Source organism: Felis catus, chromosome E1 (assembly GCF_018350175.1).
Source record: "Felis catus isolate Fca126 chromosome E1, F.catus_Fca126_mat1.0, whole genome shotgun sequence".
In the NCBI taxonomy this organism is placed as follows: Eukaryota; Metazoa; Chordata; class Mammalia; order Carnivora; family Felidae; genus Felis; species Felis catus.
This window is the reverse complement of record NC_058381.1, coordinates 43,426,596-43,441,902: the sequence shown is the minus strand read 5'-3', so window position 1 is coordinate 43,441,902 and position 15,307 is coordinate 43,426,596. Positions and strand designations below refer to the sequence as shown.

Here is a 15,307-nt window from a genome sequence, read left to right as displayed (position 1 = left end):
ACACCATGACAGCATTCATTTCCTCCTACCCTCCCACTCTTGGATATTCTCCATTTCTTGGCTGATCTGGTGGGTGAATAAAATGGGTCCCTTCTGAATTTGAATTTTTCTGATTACTTATACATTTAAATATCTCTGTAGGTTTCCTGGGCATTTGTGTTTCTTGTCTGAATTTTCTGTCCTTTGCCAATTTTTTTGTTATCTTTTTTTTAAAATTGATTTGTAGAAAAAGTCAGTGTAGACACAAGTAATTTTGGAAACAATATTATACTCAAAGTAATTGAGTGGCATTTTTCATGACAGATTGTGTGTCATATCATTAGTTCAACTTGGGTAGATAAGTCATAAATGACTTCTGAATTAATAATAAAAGACATAACAGTCATAGTAATCTAAATGTAGGGATTATGATCCCCCTGAAGTAGATTCCCCCCTGCCCCTTAGTCTGATAACCTTACTGGTAAGGGACAAATGGTAGAAGAAGGTAGTTGTTTTCTTATGAATTTTATGAATTTCTTAGATACTATATATAGTTTATATTTTCTCATGATAGTATCTAACTTGGAGATCTTATTTCCCAAACTTGTAAGAAAAATGAAAGTAATTTGGCACAAGAAACAAGAGAGAGTGGAGAGAGTGGGTAGGCTGAGGGACAGGGGTAGGAGAAAAACTTTGAATTGTGTATTATATACCTTTGGAATTCTGAGCCATGCAAATATATATTACCTATTAAAAAAATAAACTGAAATTAAAAAAATATTTTTTGAAAAGCATGTATTTGGTAGTTTATATACTAGAACATGAATCTGGTAAGATTTGATGATTCTTAAAAAATTTTTAAATGTTTATTTATTTTTGAGAGAGAGAGAGAGAGCGAGCGAGCGAGCAGGGAAGGGGCAGAGAGAGAGGGAGACACAGAGTCCAAAGCAGGCTCTAGGCTCCGAGCTGTCAGCACAGAGCCTGATGTGGGGCTCGACCCCACAAACTGTGAAATCATGACTTGAGCCGAAGTCAGACACTTAACCAACTGAGCCACCCAGGTGCCCCAAGATTTGATGATTTCTAATTCAGCTTGAGGGTTATGCCTTGTAAGACAGAAGTTTTTACCTATGGGTCAATAGTCCCCTGGGGCAGGATTTTTAACCTTTTTTTCTATATATCAATTTTTAAAAATTTTTTTTAACATTTATTTATTGCTGAGAGACAGAGCATGAACAGGGGAGGGGCAGAAAGAGAGGGAGACACAGAATTGGAAGCAGGCTCCAGGCTCTGATCTGTCAGCAGAGAGCCCAATGTGGGGCTCGAACCCATGAACCGTGAGATCATGACCTGAGCTGAAGTTGGACACTTAACAGACTGAGCCACCCAGGCACCCTTCTATATATCTATTGATGATCTGCAGAAGCTTATGTTCTTGGGATAATGTTTTCAAGTGTATAATAAGTTAAAATATATAGGAAAAGGAAATTATGTGGAAATAGAGTTTGCAAAAATTTTTTAAAAGGATTAGTGATATAGCAATAAATCTGCTTCTGTTAGAATATTAAATAACAAAATATAATGGTAGGCCTACTAACTATTATAACTTCAAGGTACTGATGAGAATAAATGATACTTTGAGATATCCATGCCAAATATGTGATATGAAAATATCTGATTTCTGCTGGGGACCAAATTAACTATACTAATCTGTGGTTTGTTGCCTACATTCATAATGGAAGGAAATGCTAATTCTAGTTAGAGGTTTGTGAAAATAGAGATGTGATTTCATTTTCCATCCAAGTTTGGCACCCACAAATTCAGTCCATTCTATTCACGGACCTGAGCCCTAAAGGGATGGTCTGCAAATTGAAATCGCATGCACACCTTTGCACGTATTCAAGAAAGTGCAGTTTTCTAGGGAAAGGGTCCATTCCATAGCTTTTATGAAATTCTCAAAAGGTTCTTGTCTCAAAAGATTGAGTCACAAATTGGGGTGGAGGTGGAGAAAGACATTTGTTTTCCTGTGAAGTTGTACTTATTCTCATAAATGATGATAAATGATTTGTTTTAATTAAAAGTAGTATATTTGCAAATTGATACCTGTCACTTTCAGAATTCATTCAACAAATATTTATGGAGCATCTCCTATGTCCCAGGAACTGTTTTACATGCCAGGGATATAAGCTCAAGAACAAAACTGACCAAATATCCCACTTGTCAAGGCGTTTACAAATATATAATATAAAACCAAATATGTAAATATAATAAATACATATAATTTCAAGTATTGGTAAGAAATCAGTGGCCAGATCTCTCAAGTTTTCTAATTTATTTTTTTTAATTTTTTTAACGTTTTATTTTTATTTTTGAGACAGAGAGAGACAGAGCATGAATAGGGGAGGGGCAGAGAGAGAGGGAGACACAGAATTGGAAGCAGGCTCCAGGCTCTGAGCCATCAGCCCAGAGCCCGATGCGGGGCTCGAACTCACGGGCCACGAGATCGTGATCTGAGCTGAAGTCGGTCACTTAACCGGCTGAGCCACCCAGGCGCCCCTCAAGTTTTCTAATTTATTCAACGACCATTTCTGCTGCTCATAGACTGAGTTTTTTTACTAATGATAATACTTTTCGTTCATATAATCTTGAGTTGGTTCTTTTTATTAGATGTACTGTTTACCTCTGTCTGAGGATATATTAATGATGCTATTCTAAATTTTTTATACTGTTTATTTTTGAGAGAGAGAGAGAGAGAGAGAGAGAGAGAGAGAGAGTGAGAGACAGAGTGCAAGTTGGGGAGGGGCAGAGAGAGAGGGAGACACAGAATCTGAAGCAGGCTCCAGGCTCTGAGCTTCAGCACAGAGCCCAGTGCACGGCTTGAACCCATGGACTGCAACCTGAGCCGAAGTCGGATGCTTAACCGACTGAGCCACGCAGGTGCCCCATTAATGTTGGTATTCTCAAATCCTTTTGTGTTTTCTCTGTTAACTGTGTCATTGACTCTAAGCTGTTATATTTGTTTTTTATTTTCTGTCCTGAATAGAATTGGCGTTCTCACGCCATATGGTCATTCCTGAGTGCAATTTATCTTTGTAGTTGAGATTTGACTTGCTTCTGTTTTCTGGTCCTAAGCAAGAGGTGAAATGAACCACGGGGCTTGTTATTGGTGACAGGTCCCCCTGAGAGTTAAAGAAGAGGTGGGAGGTGACTTCTAATGGCTAGTCAGAGTGTATACCCTTCCTCCAGGGTTCTGGGACCCTGCCCCCTTCTGACACCAATGGCTCCTGCCTGGAAGAAAACACCCTTTGCTGCCAGATCCAAGGAGGAAGGATGTGGGGTTGATGTGCTGTCCTTGGTCCTACTGCAGTATCCCAGCTAATCACCCTGTAGGTGGCTCCAAGGCATTTCTGGTGGGGAGTGTTTGTAGAGCTACTCCCTTGGCTTTGAGCTAAGGTTGTGGATTTGCTAATTGTATCTTTTCTAATCATTCTTAGGGACTTTGGTGGAGTTTGGAGTTTGGTAGAGACTTGGCATGTTTCAATCTGCCAGCTTGAAATAGCACAACCTCTTAGGAAGGCAATTTTGTACCCCTGTTAAATCCTGGAGAAACTTAGGCAAATGTGTACTAGGATATAAACAGAAAAATGTTCAAAGCAGCACTGTTTATAATACCTAAAAATTAGAAAAATCTAGTATCCACCAACAGTAGAATGAACAAATAGCGTTACACGGGTATTTACTCTATACTTATTAAACTGAGCATTTATGTTATGTGCATTTTATGCACATTTTTAGTTCTCACAGATATTTTTTAGTTGGGGAAAAAATTAGATGGCTTTACTTGTAGCACTGATATGGTTATAAATAGGGCTTCCACAATAAAATTTGGGAAAAGAGAGGAGGAAGTGGCAGTTCTGTCCATGTCCATGTTTTTGCCACTCAGGGCTGGGTTCTAACAGAGATTTTGTGATCCAGAGAGTAGGCATTAAATGTACATTTTGGTGTGAAGAGTGGATAGGGGTGTGTGTGTGTGTGTGTGTGTGTGTGTGTGTGTGTGTGTGAGAGAGAGAGAGAGAGAGAGAGAGAGAGAGAGAGAGACAGAGAGAGAGAGAGAGAGAGAGAGAGACAAAGGAGTATGTGAGAAGAAAAGATTTGAATCAAACAGCAGAGATCGCCATCCCTACATTAAATAAGAATTAGTGTATTTGCTGGCACCATTACCCAGGTTTCTCTCACATCTAGCGGTCCGGTGTAGCAAATAGTTCTGGTTATTTTGCATTTTGACCCAGAAATGACCTTTTCATTTTGCAGAATTCTCAGTGAAAATTATCTGACCGAATTACGTAAAGACACATTTGAAGGCCTGCTATCCCTCCAGTATTTGTAAGTTAATCAGTTCATCATTTATTATGAGTTTTTAGTGATATTATTTATTAAAAAATACAGGGTTCAAATTAGATAATTGCAACAATTTCTTCTAACAGTAGAATTCTATAATTCTCTCTATTAAATTCTATAACTCTGTAAGTCTTTGGGGACCCAGCCCATCTCTAGCATTAAATACCTCCTATGCATTTTCAACTTTTTAACTTTATAGACAAGATATAGGAAAAAGCCCTTCAGTTGTAGAGGAAAAGGGGTAATGAGGTCTGAGCAATTATGGACACCCATATGAACCTTGTTATGTAAGTGTTCATATGCCATCTGCCTTTATTTATATTTATTATTTATGGCCCATGGATCAAATCCTGTGTGTGGTCTGTCTTGATACAACCTATGAGTTCAGAATGATTTTCATGTTCTTAAAGGGCTGTAAAAGAGAAAAGAAGAGAAAGAAACAGAGAATGTGTGACAGAGACCGTATATGGCCTGCAAAGCCTAAAATATTTACTGTCTGGCCTTTACAGAAAAGGTTTGAAAAAGTTGGCTTAGTAAAATGAGAGGAATTGAAGTTAACCTCAAATTGTCACCTACAAGACAAGAAAATATAGAACACTTACATTAATTTGAATGCCATTCACCCAGAATTTTTAAATAATGTAATCTAAATTAAATATTTAAATATTAAATATTTAACTAAGCAGGTGAATTATGTAAGCAGTATTACCAAGGACATATTAAATTATCAAGAGAACAGATTAAGGATTTCAGTGTGGGAAATTTTATTAGTTTATTTTATTATTATTATTTTTTATGTAATTTATTGTTAAGTTAGCTAACATACAGTGTGCTCTTGGCTTCAGGAGCAGATTCCTGTGATCGGTGTGGAAATTCTTATGCCACCATAAAAATAGATGTTTAAAATGATGGTTAAGGGGTTGGGGCTCCTGGGTGGCTCAGTTGGTTGGGCGTCTGACTTTGACTCGGGTCGTGATCTCACAGTTTGTGGGTTCGAGCCCCGTGTCGGGCTCTGTGCTGACAGCTCAGAGCCCGGAGCCTGTTTCAGATTCTGTCTCCCTCTCTCTCTGCCCCTCCCCCACTCATGCTCTGTCTCTGTCTCTCTCAAAAATAAATAAACATTAAAAAAATGATGGCTGGGGCGCCTGGGTGGCGCAGTCGGTTAAGCGTCCGACTTCAGCCAGGTCACGATCTCGCGGTCCGTGAGTTCGAGCCCCGCGTCAGGCTCTGGGCTGATGGCTCAGAGCCTGGAGCCTGTTTCTGATTCTGTGTCTCCTTCTCTCTCTGCCCCTCCCCCGTTCATGCTCTGTCTCTCTCTGTCCCAAAAATAAATAAACGTTGAAAAAAAAAAAAGATGGCTAAAGGGCACGTGGCTGTCTCAGTCATTAGAGTCTGCAACTCTTGATCTCAAGGTTGTAGGTTAGAGCCCCATGTTAGGTATAGAGATTACTTAAAAAAAAATGAAATCTTTAAAAATATAATGATGGTTAAGTGGTATAGTTAGAAATGTTTACACTAAACAAACATCAGAAATGCCTCTAACTTCGCTAATTACAGAATAAACATCTCTCCAGCCTCATTGTCAAAGAAGAAATGTTTGCATAGATCTCTGTACATTAGACATACAGAGATACTAATGTTCTTTGCTATGGAGGTTCAGTGTTTATTCTTTGCCCATGCCATCCAAAGCTGTGTATTTCATTAATCCTTTTTAAAAAAATTTTTTAATGTTTATTTATTTTTGAGAGAGACAGAGAGAGAGAGAGACAGCGTATGAGCAGTGTAGGCACAGAGAGAGAGGGAGACACAGAATCCGAAGCGGGCTTCAGTCTCTGAGCTGTTGGCCCAGAACCCGATGCGGGGCTCGAATTCATGAGCAGTGAGATCATGACCTGAACCGAACGAAGTCAGATGCTCAATCGACTAAGCCATCCAGGCGCCCCTCATTAATCCTTATTAATGATGTGCTTTAGAAAATAGATTCTTCTTGCAAATGTGGAAGGCTTAAGGGTAGTGAGTAAAAGGAATCTCATATGACACTAAAAAGAGTCCTTCAAATTATCAAACCTTCCAAGTCTTAGGAGACAACCACTTTGTATTGGTCTTCTTGGCTACCTCTGCCATCTGGGCTCCAAACGTTACAAACACAGTTTGGAGAAAAACAAAAGAGACAAACTGCGCAATGGATTGGGCCTTTCATTATTTCTACTATGAGGTACTTTGTAAGCCAATTATTTCATGTTAGGTGAAGTGTTCTCATTCATTCATTCAAAAAAAATGTGAATCAAAACCTAAAAAAGAATGGGACAGGCCCTATGCCCAGTACCATAGGCACGCAGATGGTGAAGACAGGCTTCCCACCCTTGTAGGAACTCATGATTTCACAGGGAAAATAAACAGAAGCTTAAACCATAACGCATAAGCACTGAATGGATGATGAAGCACTGACAGAGTGCAGAAGAGGGAGCCACAAAGTCATAAAACCACATTTCTTTTCAGTCATTTTGCCCCTTGTACTCACTACCCAGCTGTTAATTTATTTTATAAATATTTGAGTTTGTTCTTTGTCCATGCATCAGTTTTAAACACAGTAGACAACGCAGATGAGAAGACTAGTCCATACTTTCATGGAGTTTATGCCCAGAGGAAATGGAATGCCAGAATAACTATATTGAGAAGAAATTGGGGCACCTGACCGGCTGAGTCAGTAGAGCATGCGACTCTTGATCTCAGGGTCGTGAGTTCAAGCCCCAGGTTGGGCGTGGAGTCTACTTTAAACAATTCAAAGAAGGAGAAGAAGGAGGAGGAGGAGAGGGGGAGGGGAAGAAATGGATTTGGGCAATGAGAAGTATAAGTTGTTTTGGGAACATAGAAGAGGGGGGAAGACTTCAAGTTGGATCAGGGAAGTTACTAGAGAAATGCTGTTTGAACAGAACCTTGAATGGCTATGACGTGTCATCGGATAGACATCTTGGGAAGAATATGCTTGCAAAATAGAGTGAGTGAAAGGCAAAATGCAGGAGAAATTTCTTTGGTATCTGTAGAGTAGGAAACTAGAGCCAGATTTAGGATTTTGAAGGCCTTGGATAATATGCCAAGCTACCGTGTTATCACAGCAGTGCTCTAGGACAAACTTTAGACTGCACCAGGGTCACTTGGAGGCCTTGTCAGAACACAGGTTCCACCTCCACAGTTCCTGATTCACTCAGTCCAGAATAGAGCTGAGAATTTGCATCTTGAGTAAGTTCCCAAGTGACTCTGATATTTGAGAACCACTCCTGGAGAATTAATCTGGTGACCGTGTGCAGTATAGATTAGAATGGGAGAGACCAGAGATGACAATGCCAGTCAGAAGACGGTGGTACCCATGTAGGTGGAAAGTGAGGGACTCAGCTGAAATCCATGGAAATAAGAGGGTCAACTATAATCAAGAATGGGTGTTTCCAAATAAAAATCCAGTACCATGTTGTTTTTTTGTTGGCCCCACTTGCAACTAAAGCAGTTGATAAATTCATAGACCGTTTGGGCAATGTACAACCAAAAATAAATTTCTATTAATATGATAATATAATTCTGAGTTCGCTCAAAGTTAGGTATTGATTAGAGGAGTAACTTCTTTTCAAGTTAAATGAAAAGGTATCTTTTATCTCTTCTGGTATTGACTTGGTGTCGAGAAATAGAACTAAACCAGGAAGGTGTGCTAATGTGAGAATATCCCTTTTAATACTAGAAATTATATGTGGAGATCACAACTTTGAGCTCATAATTTAGAAATTGATGAGGCCACAAAAAGTCATTGAATCAATTCTTCTGCTCTCAGGAAAGATTACTTCCAAGATCTATCACGATCTATAGTTGTATGTTTTATGCATGAAGATCACAAAGGTGAGACTCTTAAGAAAGGTGAGGGCAGGGTTAGGGGCTCTGGAAGGTTCAAATAACAATTCCTAATACTCAGAGTTTAGCCAAAAGCTACTTATTCAATACTATCATCCTACTAATTAGATATCTTATAGCTAATTGAGGCAATATTTTCCTTTTCCTTTTCCTAGAGATTTATCCTGCAATAAAATACAATATATTGAAAGACGTACATTTGAATCACTACCTTTTTTGCAGTATATGTAAGTTACAAATATAATTTCATTATATTTGGAATTTTTATTAAACTTAATTGTAAACCTCTTTGTTATTCACTTTGAATGAATGAAACTTTATTAGTCGAAAGCTACTAAAATTATGTAGCAAATCTTTTTTGTCTGTGGCAAAGTTTGGTGTGAGAGTTATTATAGAGATCAGAGTGAATCGTTCTAGAGCAGCAGTTCTCTGCCAGGGTGATTTTGCATCCAGGTGACACTTGGTAGTGTCTAGAGACATGTTTGATTGTCAGACTGTAGATGTACTCCTGGCCTCTAGTGGGTGGAGGCCAGGGCTGCTGTCACACCCTACAGTTCACAGGGCAGCACTCCCCCCCCTCCCCATAACAAAGATTATCCAACCATAAATCTCAACAGTGCTAAAGTTGTGAAACATTTTTCTAGAGAAATAAACTTACTTCTCTAGAAAAAAATACTTAACACAAGTATTTATTGAGCATTTACTGATTTGTATCTAATGCACCACATGTATAAACATGAAAGTATAAATCTTCCATGCAAATATTTTTTTAAAAAGGCGAGCATCTTTCATAGTGAGATTTCTTTAGTGTATGGAGAGAGTATTGTGGTTATGTTTCGTTACCTATAAATTAGAATCACTGCCAAAGGATAAATATTCTGAAAATATCTTGTTTTTCTTCTTCGTTTGTGTCTTGTTTTTTTTTTTTTTTTTTTTTTTTTTTTTTGGTGTGTGTAGAAATCTTGGTTGCAATTTACTCACCGAACTGAGCTTTGGAACATTTCAGGCCTGGCATGGAATGCAGTTTTTACACAAGCTGTAAGTGAAATAGAAAATGAATACATGTAAAAAAAAAAAAAAACTACATGTAAAAATATCATACAGTGACTGGTTAGGTGTGTGTTAATAAACCCAGTATGAATTCTGGAAAGTAGGTCTTAAAATCCATTTTTTTTTTCAAATGAGGAAACTAAGGTACAAAGAGGCCAAGAGACTTGTCTTAACTCCTAAATGGCACTCTCTGCCCTCCCTCGTACCCAGCTTTGTGTGGGCAGTGAAAGCCCCAAGCAAGTAACACCCAAGTCAGTATTATCATGGGAATTCGTGACAGTGATGCTTCCCCAAGGTGTGCATGGTCCTTGAAATCCACTTTTGAATTTAACTTTGATTCCGGCTCATGTGCAAGTTTCCTATGCAAAAGAGAACTTCGAAGAACTAAGTTTAGCACAGAGTTCTCCAGGCAGCAACAGGTGTGGGTGCTTCCTCAGCCATCAGGAAAGCAGGAAGAACTCCTGAATACCCGCCACAGGGCACTGCTCTCCATGTGCTTTCTTTCCTGACCACTCTTCAAGTAAGAAGTGTGTTATTCCCTTTCAGCCGGAACATTCTGTGATTTCTCTGTAAAAAAGCCAATCATACTGGGCATGTTCAGTGGCCTGAGGGGGATGTTTAGACTCAAGGTTGAAGACCCTCCTCTAAAGCAGACGCTGGAAAAGACTGTCTTACTGTCTTGTGGTTCAGAAATCCGATTTCACAGCTTATCTTCCGTTAGATGAAAGTGTTTACGGTGTGTCTGGAGCTGGAGTAAGTTCCTGCGGGTGCCCAAGAGCAGGGGCCTCCTCTCTCCTCTCATTAATTTGCTGATGCCTGACTTGGGGAAAGAATACTGAGGGTCAGTTTTTTGTTTTGCCAGCATGCCAGAGAACGGGCTCATTGAGTTTCGCCACCAAGAGGTTTTAGTGGTGTCAATACAATGTCTTAAAACTCACCACCTCTACTAAGCATCTTATGACACCAAGAGTCTCTTCTAAGAATCTGAATTTCATAGTTATGTAGGCAATACAGGACAAAATAGGGTGGAATCCGTTGATAAGAATGAATGAATTCATTGAAAAACAATCCTTTCCACGCGCACTCTATGTCGACAATGTACTAAGTACTGGGGGTACAAAGAATAGACAGGGACTGTCCCCAAGAATCTTTCATACTGGAAAAAGGAGAAAAAGATGGCCTTTTTCTTGTAGTTTACTAAGATATTTGTAAACTGATGGAAACTCCTGTCTTGCCCGACTGAGATCTCTATCAGTTAACCATTTGTTTTCTTTCCTTTCCTTTGTCCTGGAGCAGCCAGAATCACACATATCCCACCTGGGGCGGGGGCGTGTGCTAACTTGTATTTTGCCCTCAACTTGCCCCATGCTCCCTCATCAATCTTCCATGACAGAAAAAGGTAATTAAAGAACCAGAGCTAGCTGGTATTGAGAATAAATTAATACTCATGTCATGTGTGTTATGCCCAGAATTCGTGATCCCCAAATACCGCCAGGGAGCCGAGTCCGATGTACAAGCAAAAGAGCCTTTATTCGAGCTAGCTCGAGCTCAATCCCCTACCTGCACTGATGCAGCGTTGAGATACCAGAGAGAGAGAGCCAGTTTCAAAAGGACAAAGGTTTTATTGGGGCCTAGTGGCAGTTGGTGAGGTAATGGCTGCGGCCTCAGCTGATTGGCTGGGGAAGGGTCCTGGGGAAGAGTCCTGTTAGGCAGTTGGGGGGGGGGGGGTTACTCAAGGGGAGGAGGTGTGTTCAAGGTGAAGGACACAGAACAAGATGGAGTCTTTCAATGTGGTTTGAATAGAGGTGTACTACTAAAACGAATTCACAGTTAACTTCCAAAAAATTATCACAGTACAGTAAGTGTGTATTGGAGGTTGGGCTCCTTGTTTGGGGCCAAATTTTCTTTTCTTTTTTATTTTTAACGTTTATTTATTTATTCTGAGAGAAAGAGAGCATGCGCAGGGGAGATGCCATCCCATGAATTCAGTCACGTTATTACCTATGTGACTTATTACTGGGGTGTGTATAAGTTGAAACAGTATTTTCTCCAGCATTAAATAAGTTTGTAAACCTTTTGGGCCCCAGCTGAGGTGGATTTATCTTGAACTGACTGAAGCTTAAACTTCAGGTCTCCTCACTTACATAGGCCCCTTCCAAAGTCTTGGGAGGGACCCTGGCAATTCCTGTACGCATAATTTTGCATGTTTTGATGAGGCAGGATTTCCCAAAGTAGATGAGGTTCAGACCCTACAAGGCCTTGACTCACCCCTGGGTTTCAGGTAATTATATCTCAGTAAGTTTTTTGAATGAAGCCTCTTAACTTATTGATAAACACTGAGTGAACACATTAGCGGTGTGGTAAAGTCTATTTTGAATCTGAAATCCACCTCAAAGCCATGCCAAGAGTTTATTAATAAGGTACCATTTTTTGAATGGTAGTAATAATCCTATTTCTTTCAGATGAAATCAGGAATGAAATATATTATGGAAAACCAACAGTGGTTGATAATCCTAAATGTTAAGTATAGTTTTTTTTTTCCTGACTTTAAAGTGCTTCTCCTTCATTCACCTACACAGGTCCAGACTGGTGGCTTATTTTAAAAAATTCACTTCATTGGTTCTAACAGTACGAGCTCCATGATTTTAGAAGCTGAAGGACTCTACGATGTAGAAAGGCTGTACCTTCTCGGGATAGAGCACCTTCACATGCTGGCTCGTCTGTGGCGCATCAGTATTGTGCCAAGAACATAAGCTCTAAGGGAGAATAAGGAAAATCTAAGCCTTACCCCTTTTGAATTATTGTTGAGAATATCATTGAGGTAGGTGTGGCCACCCTCTGAAGGCAAACTCGAGCCGCAGTCACGGAGACGCCCTAACGCTCCCCCGGTCAACCGGCATCTGCTTCCTTTTAGACAGCTGTGTGCCCACAAAAGTTGACACACTTGAGGATATTGTCATCGCTTTGTGGTGTGTACTGGAAATCCTGGCAGCTTCTTCTCAGATTCAGAAAGGCATAAACGTTAAGGATGAAGATAACAACTCAGGGCTGTCCTTTTGGGGTGATTTAGGGTAACTTTTATTATTTTCCGTGTGTGGTAGTTCCAAAGCTTTGCCATAGTCATACCCAACTATTACTTTTCTTCTCCCAGCTGCATCTGATTCTTCCCACGTATATACCAAGGCATCTTCTTTCTCTGGGAAGCATGGTAGTTGCTCCTCCGCCCCATATCATTTCTTTAATACCGACCTCTATTAGGTATTTACTGCGCTCCGGCACTATGCTAAGACCTTTCGCTTGTGCTGCAAGTAAGACAATGTGTCTTAAACTCTTAGAATAGAGCCTGGCACGTGGCAAGTGCTCCGGACGTGGCCCCTCACACGGCACTTCATTTTCGTGTTTCCAGCAACTCTTGTGATACAGGTAGTATTATCCTCATTTTGGGGATGAGGAAGTTGAAACTCAGAGACATCGGGTGACTTGCCTAGGTTCACACTGTCAGTAAGTGACAGAACCACTTCAGAAGCTTCTCGAGTAATACAATTCCGCATTCCCTGGCACTAGGTAGGACCTGAATGACAACTGGCCTTTTGGGCGTCGTCCCTTGGAGTCAGCTTCTCACTGGAATAGGACCTTTCGAGCAGGGAGCTCCTTTTCCCTATGCTTCTGGAGCTCCTGGCCATGCCACCTATGGGCATCCCCAGGCTTCCTGCTCACCGCCTGGTGCAAATATCACGTCGTCACTGCTAGGCACCCACTCTGTGCCCAGCCTTATGCTAGGTGCTTTGCACATGCTCTTTCCTTTAATCCTCAAGTTGCCTTATGAGGTAAATGCTGCTAAAAAGACTCGGAGACGTTCGTTACTTAAGTCCCTTCACCAGGAAGTGACAGCCAGAATTCAGACCTAGGTCTGCCTGATTCCAGGGCCCTTGCTTCTTGGGCTGGTCCTCACTGCCAGAAACTCCTCTTCAAGGCTATTCTCAGAACTTTAATTAAAACATAGGCTCACCATTTCAGATTCTTTAGGCTTCGCCCCTCCCCCCGCCCAACCCCTGAGAAAGGATTTACGTGATGCCGTTAGATGTCTTGTATTGAGGAGCTTCACATGGGGAGTCATGTTCTCATGGCTCATGGACCTATGTCGATGAATAAAGGAAAGGGGTTATTCTATCCCCAAGTACTTCAAACATACTGGCATAGGGTCTAGATCACTCTACTTATTTCTGCAACTGCTTTCCTCCAAGGAGCCAGTTTTCCCTCCATGCCTTGGGATTCCAGCATAGAGAGTTTGGAGTTTGTCCTATTTGAAATTTATCTTCACTGCCTGCTTTGGACATTTTTTCAGCTAAAGCTGTTAGGATTTCAGTACATTCAGGACAGTGGTGACAAGCTTCAGTCCTCAAGTCTTCTCTGTCTCCTCAGTTAATAGAAAGGAAACGTAGCCCATCTGTCTGGAACTCTGTGGAAGAATTTGGAGAAAAAAAAAATAACACGTAAGAAATGTTCCCTTATTTTGTGAGCTACCTTTAGTCTGTCCCGTTGCTCTGCAACAGAAAGCTTTTGCAAAAATACTTGAGTTTTCCTCTTCAAATAAGATACAGCTTTTTAAAAAACAAATATCTAGAACAGTATTTCTTCAACTTTGATTATGAGACAGTCTTTGAGGAGAACTGTTGTTACGTTTTACTCCCATAAAGATAAGCCCACGAATATCCAAAAGCCAATAGACTGAGTCAGCACACCTTTTATCTGTAAAATGAGGGAATTGAACGGAAATGGAGATGATCTCTAGTGCAGTGTCCACCGTCCGTTCGTATCGCAGTCTGTGGAAAAACAATTGCTGTCAGTCCAGGTCCAGCAGATGTAACCTGTCGGGTCAGTTCTCATTCTCCCCTTGGCTCAGGCACAATAGCTCCATGAAGAAAAGGCGGCACTAAAGACAGGAGGAAATAGGAGAATTTGGAGTGGCCTGTATTTTGTTTTCACTACAGGTAAACACGGGGCATTCATCTCAGCAGGAGGGCTGCCTGGGTAAGAGGAAGCACTGAGCCCATGGGTATAAGGCCATGGGTGAGCTACCAGGAAAGAGGGGGGGACGGTGGGGGTAGAGCGCTGAGATAGTTGGGGGGAAGGATAACAAACTACTAAATTGTTTTGGCTGCATAATTCGTCATAGTCTTTCTTAATAGGGAGCCGGGGGTGGGCGCGGGGTGGGGGGAGCAGTGGGCAGGGGAAGACACACACGTGGAAGAGCTTACTTGCACAGAGCCCACCAGTAAGCTTGTAGGTATTAATGCCATTTTTATTTTTTCAAAGCCAAAGGACATTCAGAGCCTCAAGGTTGAGGAACTGTGTTTAACCAGACATGTGACACTCACGTTCTTTCTCTTCATAACATTGTCTGACTGGATATTAACTAGTGTTACACAAACCCGACATGTTCATGGGCCTGACAAAACGTAGAAGAATGGGCTGGAATAGGAAGAATAGGGGAGTTTCCAAGGCAAGAACAAAAATGCATGGCTCCCAGCCGCACCGCTAACTCCCTCTGACCTCCGTTGTGGAAGAGTTTGAATCTTCGCTCCCCTTTTCTCCACCTACTAACATGTTTGATCTTCTGGCAACTGGTTCTCTATTTATCACAACGTGGTTCTTTTTTTTTTTTTTTTTTTTTTTTCAAATTGAGATATAGTCCGCATAATAGAATATGCAACATTATAAAGTATATAGTGCAATGGTATACTTTGATAGACAATAATCACTGCTAATTCCAGAACATTGTCATCACCCCCCTCAAAAGAAATACCATACCTATCAGCCTTTACTCCCCATTCTCCCCTCCTCCCAGGCCCCTGGCAACAACTAATTTACCTTCTGCCCCTATGGATTTGCCTATTCTGGACATTTCATCGAAATGTGTGTCTAGTTTCTTTCACAGAGCTTGTTGGCTTCCAGATTTATCCGGTTGTAGCATGTTTCAGTA

At 40.8% G+C, this 15,307-nt stretch overlaps 1 protein-coding gene across 1 annotated transcript in view; it reads left to right on the top strand.

Annotated features, from left to right (window-relative positions):
- The window catches only part of LOC105259662 (leucine-rich repeat-containing protein 37A3-like), a 65,116-nt gene that overhangs the window by 26,479 nt on the left and 23,330 nt on the right, over positions 1–15,307 (top strand). Inside the window, 1 exon segment of the mRNA XM_045044342.1 lies at positions 4,291–4,362. Within this exon segment, the coding sequence (XP_044900277.1) occupies positions 4,291–4,362 (72 nt within the window).